This window comes from Orycteropus afer, unplaced genomic scaffold, assembly GCF_000298275.1.
Source record: "Orycteropus afer afer isolate SDZICR_OR568_19922 unplaced genomic scaffold, OryAfe1.0 scaffold00402, whole genome shotgun sequence".
NCBI classification, from domain to species: Eukaryota; Metazoa; Chordata; class Mammalia; order Tubulidentata; family Orycteropodidae; genus Orycteropus; species Orycteropus afer.
The window spans coordinates 979,342-1,001,991 of NW_006921989.1; the positions used below are offsets into that span (position 1 = coordinate 979,342).

A 22,650-nucleotide genomic window follows, 5' to 3' on the forward strand; every position below is an offset into this window, starting at 1 on the left:
TTAGAAAATCCGCTTCCGCTTCAGGTAGGAGTCCGCGTAGTGGCCACCAAGGCCCTGGGAGTGTTGGCCCACGTAGCTGCCTTCTGGGCTGGGCTCGGGTGAGGGCAGCAGGTGGGCAAAACTGCGTTTCTGGCCACCCAGTGGGGTCTGGAGACAGAGGGCAGGGGTGGGTGGGTCAGGGGCTGCCCGGGGCCACAGCTCCCCAGCCCTGCATACCCCTGCCCCCCAAGCCTGTACCTTCAGCAGGTGGCTGTGGCCATTAGGCCCAGGGCTGAGGCCCAGGAGCCCTTCCCCGGAGCCCAGAGGAGAGGAGCCAACTGCCTGGGAGACATGGAAAGAAGTGGGACAGGTCACTTCTGTGGCCCAGAGGAAGCAGCGCCCAGGGCAGCGGCAAGGGGTTTCAGGTCAAACCTCGCCTGTGGGGCTCAGTAGCTGGGAGATCTGGGGCAAAGCCTGTTTCCTCAACTGTCAACTGGGGCTCGTACCCCTACACACTAGGCTGTTAGGGGATGAAAGGAGAGGAAGCCCAGCAGGCTAGACAGAGACAATGCTTGACCTGCAGGCACTGGGACAAGAACAACCTGCGCTTCAGCTCTGTCCTGAGCAAGGCTAACTAATCCCACTGCCACCTCAGCCTTGGACTAGGCATAAGGGTTCACAGAGCCCTGGAGGCAGGGGCCCCACATCCTTGGTGTCCCTGGAGACTTGTCATGGGCTGGGAGGCTCCTCACCTTGTTGAGGTGGCTCTGCTTAAGGCCAGCCTGTAGGCCGCTGGTGAAGTAGGAAGTGGGTGAGCCCGAATAGAAGTGACAGAGGGGTCCCCCACCACTCCGGTCACCGAAACCACTGGGTGGGGGGGACATCTGCAGAGAGGGGTGAGTTGATTGAGGTAGACCGTTGTGACCCTGGCCCCCAAGAAATCACAACGCCTGCTTTCCCCATACTTGTGTGGATTCCCCCAAATGACTTTGACTGGCTTTGGCCAACAGGACAGCAGCAAGATGCTGCAAGCAGAGGCGTGAATACAGCCTGCACACTGGGTCTCCTCACTTCCTCAGGGAGTGCTGAGACCAACAGCAAGTGAATGGGCACAGACTCCTTGTGAAGCAGAGACACACATCCCATCAACAGCCTGCCCATCACCAGCCATGTGAGTGAGGCCACTGGGGACCATCAGTTCCAATCAAGTAGCCATGTGACTGCAGTGAACCACCACCACCCCGCAGAGTGCAGAGTGGTGAGAACTAAAAAAATATTTGTATTTTGCAGTCACTACTAGAGGCATGGTTTGTTCTATAGCAGTAATTAACTAGGGATGGTGGGCATGGCACTCCTTACCTTGAGTCGGCTCGGTCCATGGGGCCCAAGGGCAGGCTCCCGTGGGTGGGAGAAAAGCCGCCGAGGTCCCACGTCCTGAATGCAAGTGGGAGAAGCATGGTGAGTTGGGGTGTGTACCCTTTCCCTCTTGGCCGACTGTCACAGCCCAGCTGCCATCAGAGATACCCACTCCCTCCCTGGAGGCCCAGCAGAGACAGACTCCAATGCTTGGGGGCAAACTCAGCCTGCAGGGCCATGAGAAGGCAGCACAGGCCAAAGACAGGACATGTGCCTGCCCCAGAGGGCACTGCACCTGGGCCTACTGACAGCTGCCACACAACAGAGCCCCACTAGGCCAAGTGTGGAGGATGTACAAGGTAAGCTGGGACCCCAAGTTGTGTGAACTTGTAATCTTTATATATTGGCATTTATTTTAGGGTTTTTTTTTTTTTTTTTTTTAAACAAATGTAACACAAGCGGCCTGTGGATAGCCAGTTGACACCTTCTGACGTGGAGGAGGTTAGAACCAGGGACAAAAACAGGAACTAAAGTGGGGAGACATGGACAGAAAGACACATAGGATGCTAAGCCCTGCCTCTAGGGAGAAATAGACAAGGCCTAAGGCCTCTTGAGAGGTGGTCTCCAAGGACAGACAGACAAACTCAGGGGCAGGGACCATATCTAGCATGTTCCCGCCATCTCCCTAGAGTCTCACCTAGGACCTGGCACAGTCAAAAGGGGAGAAGTATCAGTTTAGAGGATGAATTACTCTCAGGGGACAAAAGTCTACAGCAGCTGGCCCCTCATAGCTGGCTGGTCACAGGGTGCTGGGTACTTACCGAGTAGTCAAAGCTGTAGCTGTCAGGCAGCCCGGGCTCAGGGGGCAGGCGGGCACTGGTGAGGGGGCTGAGCAGGCGGGACTTGAGCTGGAAGGCTTTGCTGCCGCCGCCGCCTCCACCACTGCCGCCTCCAGGGGCTGGGGGGGTAGGCAGGGGACCCTCAGCTGGGCGGCGGCTCCTCCCAGCGCCCCCCCAGCCCCGGGCCTCCTTACCCGCCAGATTGCTGGCCGGGAGCAGGCTGTGTAGGTTCAGATAAGGATTCAGAGGGATCCGGAAGTCCTTAGGGGGCTCCCCCAGCAGCGAGACCTATGGCAGGAGGGCCATATTCGTGACGGCCCCTTGCAGAGGGGACCATGCCAGGGGGGTAGGGGTGGGGCTGGCATGGCTCTGGGCATAGGGCAGGGCCTTACCCCAGGGGGTGTTGGCAGAGGCCCACTATCTTTCTGGAGGCCTCTGAGGCCAGTGCCTCGGAGCCCTGTGGGGGCAGCGGGTGGAGTGAGCTGGGCTGCTGGGGGCCCCAGGCCCATGGCCTCCCGGTCACTTCCAGAGGGGCCAAGCAGCGGTGGCAACAGGGGTGGTGGCTTCCCTCGCCGAGGTGGCAGGTCTGGGGGCAGGCCTCCTGCTACAGAGAGAAAGAGGGGTCAGTGGCACAGCCACACAGGATCCCTCCCTCGAAACTCTGGGGCCTCCATGGTGACCAGACACTAGTGGCCAAGGGGCTGGACACTAGGCAGCAGCAAAGGCCTCTACACATCCGTTGGTGCTCACAGTGGCCCCAGCTGATAGACAGGGACACAGACCCAGCAAAGAACAGACACTTCCAATGAGGAAACAGCCTTGGGAAGGGGACACGGGGCGGTGCCGGGAGATGGTGGGGCCTTCATTACCTGTAGACAGCTCCCCGAGGAGTGGGTTGGCCGGCTGGGCTCCAGGCTGGAGGGGGCCCAAGGGAGAGTCTCCCAGGATGCCAGGCTTCTAAGGACAGAGCACAGTCAGCTGGGGATGGCCATGACGACCACCCAGCACTCCCACCCTCCAGCCCACAGCCACTCACAGACAGGCAGGCAGTGGCCCCAGCCACTATCTGTCTGTTCAGATAATGACTGCTCGAGACCTACTGCTCGGCCACCTCATCCTAGGTATTGGACACACAAGGTGAACTTGAACCAAGACACTCGAGTGTCAAGGTCTGTCACCTCATACTGTCTACTGGTGTTAGGCACACACAGTGACAGTCACTCTTTACCACATAACGGCACACACTCTCATGCTTTTGTCACTTTGCCCCGGTGGACCAAACCAGTCAGGGTGTGTGTGTGGGTGTGTGTGTGTGTGTGTGAATGAGAGAGAGAGAGAGAGAGAGAAAGAGAGAGAAAAAAAAAAGAGAGAAAGAGCCAGAGAGAGAGTGAGAGAAAGGCATGAGGTGACAAGAAGCTATTCCACCCCTGTGGGGTCTGGGCTTTCTTCTAAGACCGCTCCTCCTCAGGAAAGCTAGAGAAGACAGGTGGTGGATATGAGCTGGTGTCTGACGGTGGGTCTCTCAGCTCCACAGCTGTAGGGGTGTGTGCCTACATCCCCAGATCTGGCCCTGGCAATCAAGGCCCGGAACCCTCTCCGAGAGGCAGGAAAAGGAAGCCCTGCCATGACGGGAAGAGACAGAAGAGTCCTAGGCTTTTGTGGGTGGCCTGTGCCTGACCAAGAGCCCAAAGTCACTTCCCAAGTCCTGAGCACAGGCCCTGCAGTAGGCACCAGAATATCCGCAGAAATCAAACGACCCACTGACACGAACCACTGCCAGGCAGGGGCTGTGGGAGTGTGTAGGAGGGGCAAGCTCTCGGGGAGGAGCCTGGGTGGCATAGGTAGGTGGGTGGCCTGGGCTGGGATATTACCTTCTGACCCTGGGCCTGCAGGGCCAGCTGCAGCAGCGCTGTGGACAGAGCTGGTCCATTCAGCAGCGGCATGGTTGGGGGTGCGCCTAAAAGGCCTAGGGGGAGATGCAGAGAAGTGGGCAGGGGTCCCTGGATGGGCAGGGACCCTCCCCATTAAACACAGCCTCAGCCTGTTGAGAAAGCAGGAAACTGAAGCTGAGAAGACAACTGAGGAGCCTGAGAAAGGCAGAGTCCACCAGGGTGGGGCACCCCTCTTACCACCCTCCTTTTTGGCTGTAGGCACTTTGCTCCCCTGGGAGGGGCCCAGGCTCCAGCAGGATCCCCCTCCTCTGGAGACCTTTGCTCTCCTTGTCTCTCTGCCTCTCAGCCCCTGGTCCCCAGGTCCTTGCCACTCACAGCTCAGACTGCAGAGTTGGGGCCCTCACTTGCTCCCCCCACCAGCCCCTTACCCTGCTTGCCCCCCGTGTTGCCGTGGAGCAGGGGGTTCAGCAGCAGCTGAAGGGAAGCAGACGGCCCCAGGTTGTTGAGCAGCTGCAGAATGTTGGGCTCAGGCAGGAGTCCCTTGCCCCGATTGAGGGCCTGAAGGGAAGCAGGGAGGTAGGTCAGAGCCAGGCCCAGACTGGGGCCTTACCACCCGCTCCCACCTCCAGAGCCCAGCTGGTGTCCACTGGGGCCCTAATATCCTGAGGGAGAAGGGTCTGGCCTATTGCTCTCCTGTGCTCACTCTGTGGGCACCATCCCCACCCCACTCACTCACCGTGGCCTGGGCGGCGATGAGCGCAGCCAGCATGCTGCGGCCAGGGGGCCCGGGGGCACAGAAGGAGACCCGCAGGTGGCTGCCCCCCAGGGCCAGCCCATCCGCCTGCTGCTGAGCCTCCTCGGCCATCTCTGCCGTCTCGTACTCCAGCACAGCAAAGCCCTTCAGCTGCCCGTCCTGGCCATACGCCAGCTGGTGGGGAGGCAGAGGGAAGTGCTCAGTGACAGAAACCAAGCGACAGACTCGTGTGAAGTGACAACAGTGACCAGGATGTGGATCCTGACCGTGACAGCGAGAGGACCTGGCACCAGCATTGTCCTGAGCCCTGCAGCTGCCTCAGCTTATCTCACCTCCTCAAGCACCCTGGGGGGCTGCACCCTGCCCATTTCCCAGAGGGGGCACCCAAGGCTCAGAGAGGTTAGTGTGTCCAAGGTCACGCCACCAGTCAGAGCTCAGAGCTGGGCCCACACCGTGCCACAGACTTCAACTGGGATTCCCGAGCCTGCCAAGACACATTGGAGTGCCACCTCATCACATGGCATAGTAGAGAGGAGGAAGGGCTGCCAAGGAAGAGGTGGAAGGCTCCAGGCCAAGGACACTGTAATGGGGCTGTAAAGGCTCAGCTGGGGTAAGACTGGCTGGACAAAGGAGAGGTCACACAGCCAGTACTGTGAGAAGTGTGGAAGTGCGGTGATGGCCAGGCCAGGGAGGCCCCTCGCCCCCTGCAGCTGCACTTCAGGCTCATGGCCCCGGAGCCGGAACTCTGAGGCCAGGTATCTCCTGGACTGAGGATTTTTTGGAGGTGAGATGGGTAGAATGTGGCACACTGTATTCCATGCATGCCCCCAGTGGGGTCTGGGGAAGCTCTGTGTAAATCAAGCCCATGGATAGTTCTGCAGCAAGATGCAAAGGCAGAGGCCATACAGCACCGTATCAACTCAGGTCAGGCTGTGCCACCAAGCAAGTATGTCACAAACTCAGGGAATAGGTCTCTGGGTTTCAGGGTGTTTGGATGCTGGAACTGTAGGGGGGCTGTGGCCAGGAGACCAGATACTGTGAGGGACTTAGCCGGGGCCCCGCTAGGGGGCCCCCCTGCACTGGGGGGCCGCTCTGCACAACAGGCCTCGTTTCTCTGCGTTGCAGAGAAGGCACTATGAGCACCCCACACTGTACCTGGGGAGATAGAGCTCACAGATGGGCAATTCTTGGGCCACACCAAAGCAGGAGCTGGGAGAAGATGTGGCCAAAATGATGCTGGGACCCAAGATCTGTAGGAAACTGGCTACCTCAGTGTGTCAAAGGCTCTCCCAGAGACACATCTGCAATGTGGGTCCCGAGGGTACACAGGTGGCTTTGGAACCAAACCAAATGACCATCAGTAGGGGCCTAAAGGCATCCCTGAGTAACACAAACAGTTAAGCAGTCAACTGCTAAACAAAAGGTTGATGTTTTGGTTCTACTCAGAGGCCCCTTGGAAGAAAGGCCTGGTGATCTACGTCTGAAAAATTAGCCTTTGAAAACCCCGTGGGGACTTCCGGTAAGATGGATGAATAGGCAGACAAGCGACAGAGACCCTCTTCAACAAAGAAAAGAGAAACCAATTGACAGAGATACAGAAGATAATCCTGGAGCCCTGAGCTTTGAAAGGAACTATACAGCAGTGGATTACGCACCAACTAGTGGAAAAACCTGAATGAAAACAGTGAGTACAGAGATGGTCGAAGCTGTGGACTGTCAGCTACTCTGATGGGACCAACAGCCTGAATAGTTCCAAGTGGTGTTGGGACCTGAGAATTGACCTAAAAAAGATCACCCCTGGTCACCAAGGGCTGCAGGGACGACTGCACTGGTGGCCTATGACTAGGAAGGGAAGCAGCAAGAGGGGAGACAACCTGAGCTGTTGACTTTCCACTGTCTGGAGGGCGCAGCTATTTTGATTGTTTACATGCGGCAGCCATTTTGGATATTTAAAGGGACAGAGGGTGTAGCCATTTTGAATCTTTACAAGTGGCAACCATTTTGGATTTTAAAGTGATAGCATCATCATTCAGATTCCAGGGACCTAAGACTAGGCTCTGTTTGCCAATGTCAGCAGGGATATACAAGAGGCTGACAACAGGAAAGGAGACAGGTGGTGACTGTATAAGTGCTGCCCACTAGCAAATAGAGGAGCACAGTACCGTGCTTGCGTAGATAACATACAAACAAAACAAAGAAAATGAAAGTCATGGGCAAGTCACTCCAACATATAATCACCAATTAAATATATACACAAAAACATCACAATGCCTTGGAGACAACAGAGCATCACAGTCCACACAAAGAAGCAAGATAAAGCAGGAGAAACAAGGGACAAGTATACAGACCCAAAACATATCCCTGAGGAAGACGCAGCATTGGAACTCCCTGATAATGAATTCAAAGGAATTATATTTAGATATCTTCAGTGAATTGACAGACCAGAGAAAACCCTAGAACAATTCTGAAAAACAAGAACAAAATGACAAAATAAATGAAAAATTAGAAATGATACAAAATCTACACACAAAAATCCAGAAGATTAATACTAAATTTTTAGAAATAGGTAAGACATTGAATGGGCAAAGGAGCAGAATTGAATCAATGAAAGACAGAATTAAGGAGAGTGAAGGCAAATACCTGAACACTTCCTTGGAAAGGGATAAATCAGAAAAAAGATCGAAACAAAATAAAGAAAGCCTAAGGTTTATGTGGGATACCATCAAAAGGAATAACCTACGTGTAATCAGAATTCCAGAACAGGAAGACACAAATAAAACCACAGAAAAAATTGTCAAAGATTTGTTGGAAGAGAATTTTCTTGGTATGATGAAAGATGAGAATATATCCATTCAGGAAGTCCAACGAACCCCAAACAGGATAGACCCCAAAGGAAAATCACCCAGACATCATCAAACTCACCAAAACCAAAGACAAAGAAAGAATTATGAGAGCAGCACGGGAAAAACAAAAAGTTACCTACAAGGGGCAAACAATAAGACTAAGCTCGGATTTCTTGAGAGAAACCATGCAGGCGAGAAGACAATGGGATGGTATATATAAAACCCTGAAAGAGAAAAATTTCCAACCTAGAATTATGTAACCAGCAAAACCATCCCTCGAACATGGTGAAATTAGGACCTTTCCAGATAATTAAGGGAATTTGTTAAAACCAGACCAACCTTACAAGAGATGCTAAAAGGTGCCCTTTGGACAGAGAAGGAACAACAGCCAAGAACAACTGACCGTTAACACACATGATGATATAACCCAGAAACCAACCCAGCTATGGAAGTACCCAAAGTAAATAAACCTACAAGATTGTAAGCAGGGAACCAAAGACATCAATTGACAAATGAGGACAACAACAAACCACAAAGAGGGAAAAAACCATGTCATTACAGAACTTCTAGATGGTAGGGAAGTCAAGACAACTACAAGATAGAATGGACTGCTCTAAACTTGGGAAGAAAACTATAAATCACAGGGTAACCTCAAAGAAAAATTATAAATCTTCCCATCAAAAAAGAGGACCAGCATAAATATTCAGCAAATACTAAAATAATAGCAATGAAGGAAGTGATAACACAATTCATAAACAAAACGAGCTCAGCATAGAAAATTATATGAACAAAGAAATTAATGCCATGAAAAAACATAACAAAAATGATAGCAACAAATTTATATTTGCCGATAATTACATATCTGGCAAGGGACTTATCTCTAAGATTTATTGCCGAAGAGTGGATGACCAAACTATGGTACATACACGTAATGGAATGCTATTCAGCACTAAAGAATAATGTACAGTCTGCAAAACACCACATAATACGGATGAACTTGCAGAACCTTATGCTGAGTTAAATAAGTCAATCACAGAAGGACAAATATAGTATTAGTTCGTTGTTGTGGAGTGTCAAGGAAAGGTTTATATATGGAGGGAAACTTTCTTTGTTGGTTGCCAGGGGTGGGGGGGGGGAAACACTGCCAAAACAAAAAACAAAAGAAACACAATGACCTATGTCACCTTAGTTTTGTGTATTTCACTGTACATTAAGTTGTATTCCAATAAAATGCCTTTAAAAAATAAAGGAAAACCCTATGGAGCCCAGCTTTACTCCGACATACCCTGGGGTCGCCAGGAGTCAGAATCAACTCAATGGCAACTGGTAACTGGTAAGGGCTAAGGACATCATCCACAAGGTGGAAACCGCACAGCCGGAAAAGGAACACAGAAGCGCTTATGTCGAACACGGAGATCCCCAAGATAAATCGAGTGGAGAAAACTAAGCCAAACCAGGGGCAGCACTACCTGGGTTGAGAAAAGGGGAAAGGGACACACCCACCTACCTATCCGTGTGAAATGCCTGACCACACCTCTGGGTGGAGACCCATGTGGTATGTGAGTGGCAGCTGCTGGAGAAGGCATGGAAACTTAAATCACCCACCCTTCTGGATGTGTTAAATTTGGAAATGTGAGATGACCCAGTCACAAAAATCAGTAACACGGAAAAAGCTTTTAAATGACAGCCTAACTCTTATAGCGCATCTCCAGGTGGCAAAGATGGTTAAACACTGGGCTGCTAACTGAAAAGTTGGTGGTTTGAGTCCCTTCAGAAGAAAGGCCTGGCATTCCACTTCTGAAAAGCCCGCCATTGAAAACCCTGTGGAGCACAGCTCATGACACAAACAGGGCTGCCATGATTCTGAATCAAGTGGACAACAACCAGGCCCTGTGCCAAGGCCCAGCCACAGGTCTTCTCACAATCGTACCCACTTTAGAGACTTGGAGGGTTGAAAGGCAATGTTCAGGGCCACAGGACCCTAACAGGGTGACTGACATTCAAGACTCCATCTGTCTGACTCCCAAACCCATCCTCCATTCCACCAGGATGCCCAGAGTGACTGTAAGCTCCTTGGTGGTGGCTGCTTCAATGCCTGGTACTCAGCAGGCACTGAATAAATGGCGGACAACAGCATAAACGAAGGAATGAATGAGCAGTCATTCATGATAGTGCAGTCATCAAGTACTGCTAGCTGCATATAGAGATGGGGAAACTGAGGCTCGGAGAGAAGAACCAGCCAGCTGGCCATGACCCTGATGTCCTCAACTTCTTCATAAAAAGGTATAAATGCTGAAGCCCTTCACCTCCTGCCTACAGCCCCACACAGGGCCAGGGGCACTGAGCCTGTATGACAGGAAGCAGTGAAATGAACAAATGATGCATGAGTTAAGGGGGGCTTTTAGGTACCCAATCCCAGGCCACGCCCCATTTACATCAGGTGGCCAGGGACCCACCGGAGCCATAGTGCAGAAGTCTGAGCCCAGAACTGTCCAATACAAGTCTGTGCCAATCCCGCCCTTCCTGGGCTGCCCTAGCTTCTATCCTGAGCCCAGCTCTGCCATGCCTTGGCTGTGCGACTGTGGTGCAGTGAATTACTAGGTATGGCTTTTCTAGCCAGAGTCTTTATAACCCCCACCAGATTACTGGGTGGGACCATGCAAATAAGGTATGTAGAACTCTGATGTCGGGATCGGTTAGTTCTGTCACTCTTCCAGGCTTAAATAAAATAAGTCTGCCTCGGTATGATAGAGCTTGGTGGAACCACTGAGACTATGGCCCCTAGCTGCCCTTCAGGTCTGGAATTGAACCCACCTGTGGCTTCCAGCCAAACAAAGACAGGCATACGAGCTGAACATTTACATTAGGTAGATACATTCCTTGGAGAGAAAATCATGGGAGAAAGAAGGGCTGTTTATGTACAGGAAGACAGCTCAGGGGGCAGGAGTTCATGGAGGGATGGACACAGGGAAGAGTTAACTATGGGGAAGAAGTGGGAGGGGGAAGGTTGGGCAATCTACTTCCGCAGTGATGCTGCCTCGGAAACCCAGAGGGGTCACTATAAGTCAGATCCGACTCAATGGCAGTGGGTAGAGACAGAGGAGGGATCTCACTGCCATCAAGAGAGAAGAGCTAGAGGTGAAGTGGAGCATGTCCTTGGCCCCGAGAACCCAAGATCCCTGTGCTGGACCTCCTTGGCTGAGATGCCCCAGCAGAGAGACAGTTGCAGTGGAACCAAGAGACAGAGCAGCAGGCTTACCTGGGCCACAGAAGCACAGGCCAGGCCGAGAGGCCAAGGGCCATGAAAGATGTGTCTGAGCGTACAGCAGAGGAGAGACTGTCCTGATCAAAGAATTGTATCCTGAGCGCATTCCCGAACCTGAATTGTAGCCCGTTACTTCCCTAATAAACCCCATAATCATGAGTATTGGGGAGCTCTGGTAGCATAGTGGCTAAGGCACTTGACTGCTAACCAGAAGGCAGGCGGTTCAAACCCACCAGCCACTCCTCGGAAGGAAGGTTGGGCAATCCTACTTCCGTAGTGATACTGCCTCGGAAACCCAAGGAGGGGTCGCTATCAGTCGGGGCCGACTCGACGGCAAACAACAACAACAATTGTCTTGTGAGTTCTGTGTGGCCACTGCAATGAATTATCAAACACATCAGAGAAGCAGTGAGTACTGTGGGAAGGACGGATGGTGTCAGAGTTGGTAAAAAGGCTGGAGGGTGGCGGCATGTCTGGCTTCATAGGTATCAGCCTTGGTCTGCTAATGGTGATTCTGTCTTCCTCTTGTGAAGTTACAGGAGGTCAGAAGATGCTGCCTTCATGCCCTTTTTGCAGTGACCTTGGCCCCTCACTTGAACCCTGCATCCCCACCTGCAAAATGGGGATACCTGCCTCTCTGGGTTATTACAAGGATGAAATGAGTCCAGGTAGCGTGGCACCCAGTGAGGGCTGCACAGCATCCACTGTGGCTATTTGGGGGTGAAACCCTCTAGGGGCTGGGCCTCATCTCACCCCATGGTCACGCACACCAAGGAAAAACAACGCTGTGGAGCTGACTCCAACTCATGCTGATCCTGCCTCATGCTGACCCCACGTGTGTCAGGGCAGAACCGTGTCCCATAGGATTTTCAAGGGCAGATTTTCCCAAAGTACATACTAGGCGTTTCTTCCAAAGTGACTCTAGGTGGACTTGAATAGCCAACCTTTTGTTGAGTGGTTACCCTTTTGCACAGAAGTGCCTGACAAATGTAACTTGAATGAGGAGCGACTGTTTTTGCCAATCTAACACATGACCCAGTACGTGAGTGTTGAAAAAGAGCAGAGAAGGGGAACCAACGTTTAGAAAGCAGGACTTGCCCAGGTTGTGAAGAAGCACTGGGATCCGGCCAGCCTGCCTGACTCGTAAGCCCAACTCCTTAACCTCGAGGAACGGTGGACTGTAAGCTCTTCCAGAGTGGCCTCCTCATGCCTGGCCCTGGGCTGGGGCCCAGGAGATGCCAACAAGTGTCCAAGGAGGGTGTGAGCAGATGACTGAGTAAGCCTCTCAACCAGTGACTACAAAGCCACTCCTCCAAGTTCTATGGGGGGAGACTGAGGCCAGCGAGGTCAAGTGAATTACCTGATGTTGTGTAGGGATTTGAACCCCTCATATCTGGCTCATCCCTGGGTGCTAGCCCACCACACTATATGGACTCTAACAAAATCCCGTTTCAAAGCCTCACTGCCCTGGCTTTACTGACAAAGACACTAGGAGGTCAGAGCAGGCACATGACTCCCAATGGCCCCTTCAGGTGCTCTGGACCTAGTACTGCCTCCCACAATTCCTTGCACTGGATTGGGGCTCACCTGGCAAAAGGTAGGTGTGTGGACAGCTGAGAGTGCCCTACGTAGGGCGTCTACGTCACTGAAGCCAGGTGGCAGGTGGTCGACACAGAGGCAGCGAGAGTGAAGCAGGCAGGGTGTCAGCTGCCCGGCGTCTGTCCAGTGCACGTAGAGAGTACGCGGGCCCAGCGGCTTGCCCAGCAGGTCCGACTTGGCACGGGCCGCTGAGTCCTTCTTCATGTACTCAGCAAAACCATAGCCCTTGGAATGGCCAGTGTGCTCACTGTAGACCAGGAAGCAACGCTCCAGGCTGCCAAAGGGCCGTACCAGCTCCTCGAACTGCTGCTGCGTGAGGCTGGGGGGCAGGTTGGCCACACAGAGCAGCGCGTCCGTGGGCTGCAGCTGCACCGACAGCTCGCGGTCCCGTAGGCGGCTCTGGTGGAAGGCGCTGATGGCTGCTTCAGCCTGCTCCCCATTCAGCAGCGTCACAAAGGCTGTGGCAGGAGGTGACTTGGGGTCAGCAGCAGTCCTGAGAACCCACCCCCATCTTCATCTAAACTACCTCCCACCCCCATCTCCCTAACAACCAGGCTCCAGAACAGCAACCAAAAACTTGCACAACAGGCGAGCCGGCCAGTGATTCCTGGTTTAAGTCCCTACTCTCTGTGCTCACCCTAACCCAACTTGCAACCTACTATATACCAGGCTGTACTAAGCACTATGGGTATAAAAGGGGTATACTAACTTGTGTGCTACGTAGAGTAGTGGTTAAGCATGTGGTAATGCAGCCTGGATTTAAATCCCAGCCTTTGGGTGGCCTTGGGGCCTCCATTTACTCATCTGCCAAATGGGAATAAGAGTTTTCCCACCCACATTCCTGAGCTGAATCAATTCAGAGAACACTGCCAACTGTTATTACTGTCACTCCTCATGACCACTGTTTGCCACAGTGGTCACATCCCCCACCCAAGAAGCTCCACAGTCCTCCTCTCTAGATGGCCTTTCCTTCTGGAGACCTGCCTCAACACAGGCCTCGCTGCCCCCGCCACTCTCACTTCACATTTTACCCAGCAGCCAAAGGGAACTTTTCAAAAATGATAATCATATGGCTTCTCACAGCAGAGTATCACGCTGCTCCAGTTACACTGGCCACTAGTGGGCCTGCACCATGCCAAGCACACTGCCAGCTCGGGCCTTTGTGCCTGCTGTCTCCTGCATGTGGAATGCTGACCCCCATCTCTTCACCTAGATAACCCCTTCCCCTCAGGGCTGACCACAGATGTCACTTCTGCCATGAGCCTACCCCAACTGCTCCTGACTGTCTCTGATCTTGACTGTGAGCCCACAGTGCCATTACTTTTGGTCCCCGTCACCATTTCTGGTGGTGGCTGAATAGTATCCTCTTCCCCCACCAGACTGGTTCTGCTTCACAGCTGCGTGCCCAGTGCCCAGCACACAAGATACTCCATGATACTGCATGAAAAACTGTATGAACTCAAGTATCATTCACCCCTGATCTCTGATGCCTAGCACGTGCTAGATGCTCAACAAATAGTGCTGCCCCTCTCGATGTTTATCAAGCACCTACTACCTGCCAAGTACCCACAGCCTTTTAGGTATTTTTGTATATTTAGCCTCATAACCAACCCGAATAGGTAGGTGGTCACGGCCAATTTGCTGGTGGGAAAACTGAGGCTCAGAGAGGATAAATCACTTGTCTATAGTCACAGAGCAAGGTCAGACCAGGACATGAACACAGGTCTGGTTGCCTCCAGGGCCCAAGAACCTTTTAACCACTACCCTCGCCTGCCTCCCAGCACCTGTCCTCAGCTCCTTTCCACCCATGTTATTAATCAGAAACTAAGTCCTGGAAAATCTAACTCCCAGCACATGTGGGTAGGCACCAATACCCAAGGGCCTCCCACGAAGGGGGCTGAGGCTAATGAGACTGATCCCCCAATCTTGAAAGCTGACCCTCAGTATACGAGGCAGACAGGTGAGCTAGCAGTGACAGCCAGGGGGGCCGCCCAGGGCCCTGGGGGGGAACTGCCTGACCCTGCCTGGATGGGACATGGATGGAGGAAGGGACAGCTAAAAGCAGTGGCATAGGGAACAGTCTGGAACCTTGTAGGCACCCAGAGGAGTTGGTGAGGTCAGAACATATCCTCACAAAGCAGTGACAGTAGGAGCCTCAGAGAGGTTTTCAGGAGAGAGAAGAATGCTCAGGGTTACAATCAGGTCTGATCAGATTTGCAATCAGATCAGATAGTTGTCTGAGGATAAGCAGGAGGATGAAACAGCAGAGGCAGAGAGGCTACAGTAAGGCTGCCATCTAGACAGCAATGCAGGTGGCTGGACCAGGCAGAAGGTTGGGGAATGAGTATTTCTGAATTATCCTGAAGAAGACAACTACAGAGACTTGGGTGACTGGGGGAGAGGAATAGGAAGTGTGTGAACCCAATGCCTGGGTATCCGGCTGGGCAGTCTAGAAGAGGAACAACCAGGCTGCCCTAAGATGGGCACCCAGGATAAGGGACAATCTGTGCAACCTGCTGCACCGCCCTGGGGGGTGACGCTGGGTCCAGAACTCAGGAGGGGAAAAGCTGGACCAGGACCTTCCCAGCTTCAGGGGCTGTTATCTCTACCCCTCATCCACCCTGGCCCCACAAACCTGTCCCTTTGTATTTGTCCACAAAACAGTACTTGAGCTCATAGTCGCTGAGCAGGTCATGTACTTCCTGCAAAGATAAAAACCAAAGGACAGGAGTCACCAAGGGATGAAGGACGGCATGACCTGGTACCACTAACTAAACGCTTATTGGTGTCAACCACTGTATCAGCACTTAATGCAGACCCACGATGAAGGCAGGTCAATTACTACTCTCATTTTGCAAATAAGAAAACTGAGGCTCAGAACAGCTACTTGCCAAGGCCAGCCAATACATGGCAGAACTGACTCAGCCTGGCAGACTTTTACTCACACTACCACACTCTTAGAATTAGGTAGGTCTGAGCTCAAATCTCAGGCCTTAGGAAACTCATTTAACCCACTGAACCTTGGTTTGCAAAATATTCTTGACTTTTTCCAACAATCCTACAAGTTAGGTATTAACAAACTCATTTTATAGATGAAGAAAAAGACATAAAAAGGTGAAAAACAAACCAAACTCACTGCCGGCGAGTCAATTTGACTCATAGCAACCCCTTCTTGGGTTTCCCAGACAGCATTACTATGAAAGTAGATCACCCAATCCTTCTTCCAAGGAGTGGCTGGTGGGTTTGAACCGCCAGTCTTCCAGTTAGCAGTCAAATGCCTTAGGCACTACCATCATGGAAGCAGCAGGAATGCCACCCAGGACTACCTGACTAGAGAGTCTGTGTACTTAACAAGCCCACATCTGTGGCTACACATGCCTCCTGCTGGCACTGGTGGCTCTCAATAGCCAGCTGCAAAGGCGAGATGCTGGAGCCTGCTTCTAGCATACAAACTGTGTCCCGGCGAGAAAGACAGTCTGTTCCCAGCTGAGATGGTGGGCAGTGGGTGGAGGACTGGCTCTGGAAACAAGCCAGACCATGCCCACTGGCACCTGCACTGATCACCAGCCCCCAACACTCCAGGACCCCCACGGGCCACAGTCCCACCTGTGAGCTGGGGAGGACCAGTGGCAGGTGTGCTGGTGGGCCAGAATGCATGGGGGCGGGGAGGAAGTACTCAGTCCAGCAGGGCAGGGCAAACTGAATGCCATCTCCCTGGGTCCAAAGAGCATCAGGAAGCGTACTTCGGGCTAGAAGATCAGCCGTGGGGGCCTCCGCAGAACACAGGGCTTCTTGTCCTGCAGATCTGTGGGCTAGTGTCAGGAGAATTCCCCTTTTTCCAAATTAATCCTGAGGCTTACGGGGAAGGGAGTCCCCAAGGGCCGATACGACTTCCGGATCTATCTCTGATAGTGTATAAATGCGTGATAACTCCAAGGAAACCTGAAACTTCTGGGGACGAGTTCCTATCACCTCGAGGCAGTGAGGGTGGAGCAAAGCACAATCCGCGCAGGGAGCGACTAGCGTCCAGATTTCCACCCGTTCTAGTCTAGTTGGCCATTCTCAATCCCTCACCATGGCCATGGTTGCCCGCCCCCGTTCACTCCCCGCCTCCTTCAATTAATTGGTCTCGCCCAAACCAGTGGTCACCCATAGCAACGTCCTTCTGCAGCCCATGGTTGGTTTCTTCCTCCATCGTCACCTCCCACATCCAGAACTTGGGCTCTCCCAACCCCGCGTGGGTCCCGCGCTTGGACTCTCCAGCCGACGCCCCCGCGCACGCCGAGGTTGGTGGCGCCTAGTTTCCCCCCGCGCACGCGCAGGGTGGTATTTCCCGCCATGCTCCCACACCGCGCCCCCCCCATACCTGGTTGGTCACGTCCCCCGGGAGGCCCCGTATCAGTATCTTGCGGCGGTTACGGAACTGGCGCTCGGTGTGCTCCAGGCGTTTCCGGATCTCCTCCGGATCTAGCGGAGGTAGATCCTCCTCGGGCACTCGGCGCTCCAAAGCATCGCCGGCCTCAGCCTCGGCCTCAGCCTCCGGGCTCAGCGGGGGCCGGTGAGTAACGGACACGTCGGCCGCCATCTTGGGAAACCCGGCGCCTTCTGGGACCAGCGAGCCGGGGCGGAGCGGCATAGAGCGGCAATGAGGGCGCACCCGGCGATTGGCTGAGAGAAACCCCGTCTACCTCCCGAGTCTCTCAGCCCATTGGCTAAGGCCCAGCCTGCCTCTCGGAGTTCTAGCTACATTTAGGCGCCGCAGGCTCCACCCCCTTCCGCCACCTTAAATAGCTCAGTGGAAGCGCAAAGCGTGGGGAGAGATAGACTCGGGAGTTTGAAGGCTTTATTGATGTGGCCTCCGGAGATACGGTCATCACCCCCGTGGTCTTTGGCCTGGGATCCCGGAAGCCGGCAGATCAGGACGGCTCCTCCCCCGCCAGCCCATCGGGCTGTCTAGACGTGAGGGGCAGCGAGGTGCTCCCATGCTTCAAAGGGTAGGTGCCGCTCCGCTTCTGCATCCTGAAGACGTACAGTAGGGCCACTGCGACAGTTACCAGGCCCAAGACCACTAATACAGCAATGCAGATGGTGACAGAGGAGGCGTTCCGATCTGTGCAGAGAGGCACGAAGTGAAAATGCGTCCTGGTTTTTTCTGAACTTGCCCGTCCAAACCACAGCTCCACCTCAACTTACCCTGAACTCCTATTACCACTACCATGGTAGTCTTGCCACGCGGGCTAACAGCCTGACAGTGGTAGGTGCCATTATGTTTTAACTTAACGAGGAATGGTATCCCGATGGGCACCTCAACCCTGGAGACTTCCTTCAAACACTGCAGCTTGGGAACCGGGTTGCCCCGGGCCTGGCACCGAAGGACTTGGTAACTCTTATCTTTCCATGTCAAGCGCTGAGGGCACTGGGCCTGGTCAATCTTGGGACCATCTGTGGGACAGCATGTGATCAGACATACCCAACACACAATAAGGCAAAGGAGAATCAAGTCCTAGGTCAGGGGGGTGAGGAATTAATGGTCAGGGTGATCAACTCACACAGGACACGAAGCTGGACGCTTATGTTCTTGTGCAGGATTTTGCCGCCCACCTCAAGCCAGGCCTTGCAGGAGAAGTTGCGGCCATCGTCGCTCTCGGTGGCGTTCAACTGAAGCTGGGCGGGCTGCCCAGGGGCTGTGATTGGAGCTCCATCTAGACTAACTTTAACTCGAGTCTCCGCCATGCAAGTTACAGTTACCATGGTACCCTCGGGAGCGGTGGCCTTGCTCAAGTACAGGATGGGCTCCGGGAAACCTAAGGGCGGGCATTGTCCAGGAGTTCGCTGGCCACGCCTCCGCCCGCCCCTTTCCTCACGGGGTATCCAGGCCAAGCCTTTTGACTCCTTAGGGCCAGGCCCCGCCCACGTATAACTCCTTCGGTTTAGGCTGGTGAGGCCGGGTCTCATCAGCTATCTGCCCTCTTTCTGCCACGCCCACCGGGCAAAAAAGGCCCTGCCCCACTGCCCCACCTGTTGAGCCGTCCAGGCTCCCCGGCCCCTCTTACTGTGGACTGTCACGTTCTCCCGAGTCTCACGGCTCTCGCCCCCCAGGGTCACGTTGCAGACAATTTGGGCGCCCTCCTGGTCTGCGCGCACTACGACTGTGGCTGTGGCCTTGAGCATGTCCCCGTGGTTTACGACTGCGGGATTCAGCGCCTGGTCCCCCAGCGCCATGTGGACCTGGGCCTCCGAGACTGGGAACACTCCTTGCAAGGAGCAGGACACGTTCGACTCTTTGCCCACCTCCCAGATCCTGGAGGCGTCGAGAAGCGGGTGGGTCATTGGCAGGGCTGGGGAGAGGAGGCAGGTGTGAACAGAGGGGACAGGCGTCATGTCTCCCTTTCTGAGGCATTTCCATTTCCCCACCTGGAACATCCTGTTCCTGGGACAAGGTGGATGGCTCAACCTTATCCCAGACACACCCACCTCTTGGCTGGGTTCACAGCCTTCTCAAAAGACCCTGGCTGTGAGCACCCTATCCCAGGACACCCCACCCCAGTGGCCAAGGGCTTGCTTTCTCAGAAGCCTCTGCAGTCCAGTACGTTGCAGCCAGGTGTCCTTCCTCCACAGGAGTTCTGCACCCCCAGCGGGGGCACCCCGCCCCCCAAGCCCGCCCCCTCCGTAGGCACCCCAACGCCTCACCAAAGGTTCGGAGCTGCCTGGAGGTCGAGCTGTTCTCGAATAGTCCCAGCCCTTGGCGCTGCAGGTCCAGTTCCGTGCGGCAGGAGAAGTTGGCGCCGTGGTCCTCCCTGCGCGCAAGCACTGTGACCGTGACCTCCGCGGGCTCCCCCAGCGCGGGCTGCCGGCTCAGCTCCTCCTCCCCGCGGAGCAGCACCAGCGTGAGGTGGTCCCGGGGCGCTCCGCCCACCACCTGGCAGCGCAGGGTGAGGTTCTTGCCCACCGGCTGCCAGGGAGGCAGCGGCACCAGCTCCACGCGTTTAGGGAGCCCTGTTGGGGAAGGGATGGCACGTATCAGCTGGCCCTGTAACCCCCACCCTGGGGCGGGGCTAGAGGAAAGGCAGCAGAAGGCCTGGCGGAGCTGTGAACTGTGAATCAATTAAAGTCCTTAGAGCTGTGCCTGTATATGTGTTTGCTATTGTCGTTAGAGGCAGCATTATTTCCTGTGTTGTCGGACGCCTTGCCAGTCAGTCAGATTTTTCTTTTCCCAAGGATCTCACCATTAAGAAAAAAAAGTCAGGAAGGAAGAGGACTAACATTTATGACCATTTATGATATTCATAGTCATCATAAAAAGTTCCTATTTATTCACCGCATAACGTGGATGAACTTGGAGGAAATCATACTTAGTGAAATAAGTCAATCACAGAAGGATAAATATTGTATTAGTCCGCTATTGTAAAAAGTCAGGGAAAGGTTTATACATGGAAGGAAACTTTCTTTGTTGGTTACCAGGGATGGGACAGCGGAAAGAAAATTCCAAGATAGGTTGATTTTATATGTATATGTATATCCCCCAAAGATTATTGGTGGTTACCAGCGATGGAGGAGGAAAGGTGAAGCTTTTGTTTGTGGGGCGTTGAGTCTATGCTAACGGTGGTGGAACTTTTTGGAAAAGGATAACAATAATGGTGGCACAACATGAAAAATGTCATCAATGTCCCTGAGCTGTAAATGGGGAAGTTGTTATGTTGGTGAATGTCTGGTTGTGTATGTCACCACAATAAAAGTAAAAAAAAAAAAAAAAAAAAGGAGTTACAGGGAGCAATAAAAGTTATTGCAATCACTGAGAGAGAAAAAAAGTTCCTATTTATCTAGAACTTTCCACTTTCCTTAGACTTTCCAGGTGTCACTTGCCTTCATGGGCACAGCAGCCTAGTGAAATCTTTATTATTCTTTCCTTTTATAGCCAGGAGAGAAGGGGTGCGTTGCCCAAGGACCCAGACAGAAAGTGGCAGGGCCCAAAGTAGAATGTAGGTTTCCTAAACTCCAGAGGTGGGTGTCTACCAGCCTCCTTACTGTCATGCCCACTGAACTCCTTTGGCCTTTCCTCCCAGCTCCTGACCTAGACCCCTGCCATGGCCACTCTCAGAGCTTGGCCCAAACCCATTGCCACTAAGTCAATTTGCACTCCTAGCAACCCCATAGGACAGAGTAGAAGTGCCCCCATAGAGTTTCTAAGGCTGTAATCTAAAGAAACTGATTGCCACATCTTTCTCCCATGGAGCTGCTGGTGGGTTCAAAGACCTGACCTTTTGGTTAGCAGGCAAGTGCATAACCACTACACTACCAGGGCTCCTGACCTTGGCCCAGTCCTCCCCGATCAGTCCCAGGCACCAAAGGCTGTCACAGTTCACCTGCTAGATGTACCCTTCTTGGTGTGTCAGAGGGGTCTTAAGGATACCCCCAGACTAGTCCCCTCCCAGCAGCATGTCCCTGACAGACAAATGCCCCGGTCTCTGTTGGGAACCACCTCACTTTTACCCTTGATAAGCCTTAACACAAAGGTCACAGACTAGCTGCTATGAAAGACACTTAACATCTTAATATTTACAATTTTAGAATATTTAAACAGGAAGCCATGATCTTCATCTTGGGTTCCACTAGTCAGGGACTCCAGCATACTGGGGAATGCTGGTGACTGACCTCTCAGAGCATGGGGAAGGGAGATTACTCACTAGGGCTGATTTCAAGCTACAACCCTGATGCGGAGGTGGGAAGGGCTAAGCACAGTCGGCTCTCATAAGCCAGGACTGCTTAAGCTCAGCACTGGACAGAGGCATCCCAGGGAATGTCAGCAGGGGGCCACATAGGACAGTCCATTCCCAGGGCATAGTTGTGGCAAATCTCACAGACACATGAACACACACACAGAGACACATAAACACACAGATGTACACAGTCACACAGAATCACACACAGCTACAGAGACTTGTATGCAAACACACACACAAAAAGAACTCACTGCTGTCAAGTTGGATCCAACTCATAGAGACCCCTCCTTGGGTTTCCGAGGCAGTATCACTATGGAAGTAGATTGCCCAATCTTCCTTCCAAGGAGTGGCTGGTGGGTTTGGACCACCAGCCTTCTGGTTAGCAGTCAAGTGCCTTAGGCACTACTCTACCAGAGCTCCAGTATGCAAACACAGTTACTGGCAAAGACAAAGGCTCTTAGGAACAGACACATTCACATAGATACTGACATGGACGTCACATACACTCACATACAGAGACACAGATACACACAGACAGAGATACTGATGCACAGACCTGTACATTCACAGACACACACAGAGATAGGCACACACAAACACACAGACACAGACACACTAACACATACAGATACACATGTATGTTCACACACAGACACAGATACTGACACACACACCAATACAGAGGCTCATGAACAAACATACATAAGTACACAGAAAACTAACACACAGATACAGGCACACACACACAAACTCACAGGAGCATAGTTATAACCTGACATGTGTACACTACATTTACCTACAAAGGTGTCACAACACAGTAGTCAGTATGTGTGACATATTCTGCTATTTTCTAATCTCTTCTATTTTTTAAAATGCAGAGAAACTCTGAAAGGATCCATAAGAAACCGGTAACGGGGTGTGTGGCAGAGCTGGGAGGCAGTGGCAATAGTGGTGTGGATGGAAGTCCAGGAAGAAAGACTACCTGTCAAGGGCAGAAACTTGGACGCTGGACTGCCTCTAGCAAATTACTTCACCCCACTGAACCTCAGTTTGCTCATCTGTGATATGGAGCTGGTAATTGCACCTACCCTCCCTGGGGCTTTTGTGAGGATTAAATGAACAAATAGGTGTCAAGCCCTTAGAACAGTGCCCACATGCAGTCAACGCTAGGCAAAAGTCTCTTTTGCTTTCTACCTTTTTATAGGTCTAATGGTTTTGAACCACATGAATTTTGAAAACCTGCAACCAAAATAAAAGTCATAAATAAAATACTTGTGATGACATTTTAAAAATGCTTGTTGGAACCTCAATAACAAAAAGACAAACAATCCAATTAAAAAATGGGCAGAAGACATGAACAGACACTTCACCAAGGAGGATATTCAAGCGGCCAACAAACATAT

General features: G+C 52.8%; 2 protein-coding genes across 2 annotated transcripts in view; both read right to left on the reverse strand.

Moving 5' to 3' along the window:
- Nucleotides 1-17,112, reverse strand: RAVER1 (ribonucleoprotein, PTB binding 1). The gene is made up of 14 exons (XM_042782656.1): nucleotides 16,894-17,112; nucleotides 15,163-15,229; nucleotides 12,516-12,985; nucleotides 4,803-4,994; nucleotides 4,495-4,624; nucleotides 4,046-4,140; nucleotides 3,044-3,131; nucleotides 2,567-2,778; nucleotides 2,369-2,462; nucleotides 2,157-2,293; nucleotides 1,339-1,413; nucleotides 732-863; nucleotides 238-321; nucleotides 1-147 (listed from the first exon to the last, which is right to left on the reverse strand). The coding sequence occupies exons 1-14, from the start codon at nucleotides 17,110-17,112 to the stop codon at nucleotides 1-3; spliced, it is 2,142 nt and encodes a 713-aa protein (XP_042638590.1).
- Nucleotides 17,113-17,443: 331 nt separating this feature from the next.
- ICAM3 (intercellular adhesion molecule 3) overlaps nucleotides 17,444-22,650 on the reverse strand; it is an 8,045-nt gene continuing 2,838 nt past the window's right edge. The window contains exons 3-7 of the mRNA XM_007953627.1: nucleotides 19,218-19,523; nucleotides 18,581-18,865; nucleotides 18,077-18,331; nucleotides 17,721-17,969; nucleotides 17,444-17,637 (exon numbers count right to left, since the gene is read on the reverse strand). Of these exons, the coding sequence (XP_007951818.1) occupies nucleotides 17,444-17,637; nucleotides 17,721-17,969; nucleotides 18,077-18,331; nucleotides 18,581-18,865; nucleotides 19,218-19,523 (1,289 nt within the window). The remainder of the gene's footprint in view (nucleotides 17,638-17,720; nucleotides 17,970-18,076; nucleotides 18,332-18,580; nucleotides 18,866-19,217; nucleotides 19,524-22,650) is intronic.

What these genes read in the sequence shown, in the direction of transcription:
- RAVER1 (XM_042782656.1), bottom strand. Translation starts at nt 17,112, where the DNA reads ATGGCGGCCGACGTGTCCGTTACTCACCGGCCCCCGCTGAGCCCGGAG. An exon ending in TGCAGGCCCAGGGTCAGAAG is followed by an intron (nt 3,132 to 4,045) that starts GTAATATCCCAG and finishes CTCTGTCCTTAG; the next exon opens with AAGCCTGGCATCCTGGGAGA. An exon ending in CTCTGCCAACACCCCCTGGG is followed by an intron (nt 2,463 to 2,566) that starts GTAAGGCCCTGC and finishes CTCCTGCCATAG; the next exon opens with GTCTCGCTGCTGGGGGAGCC.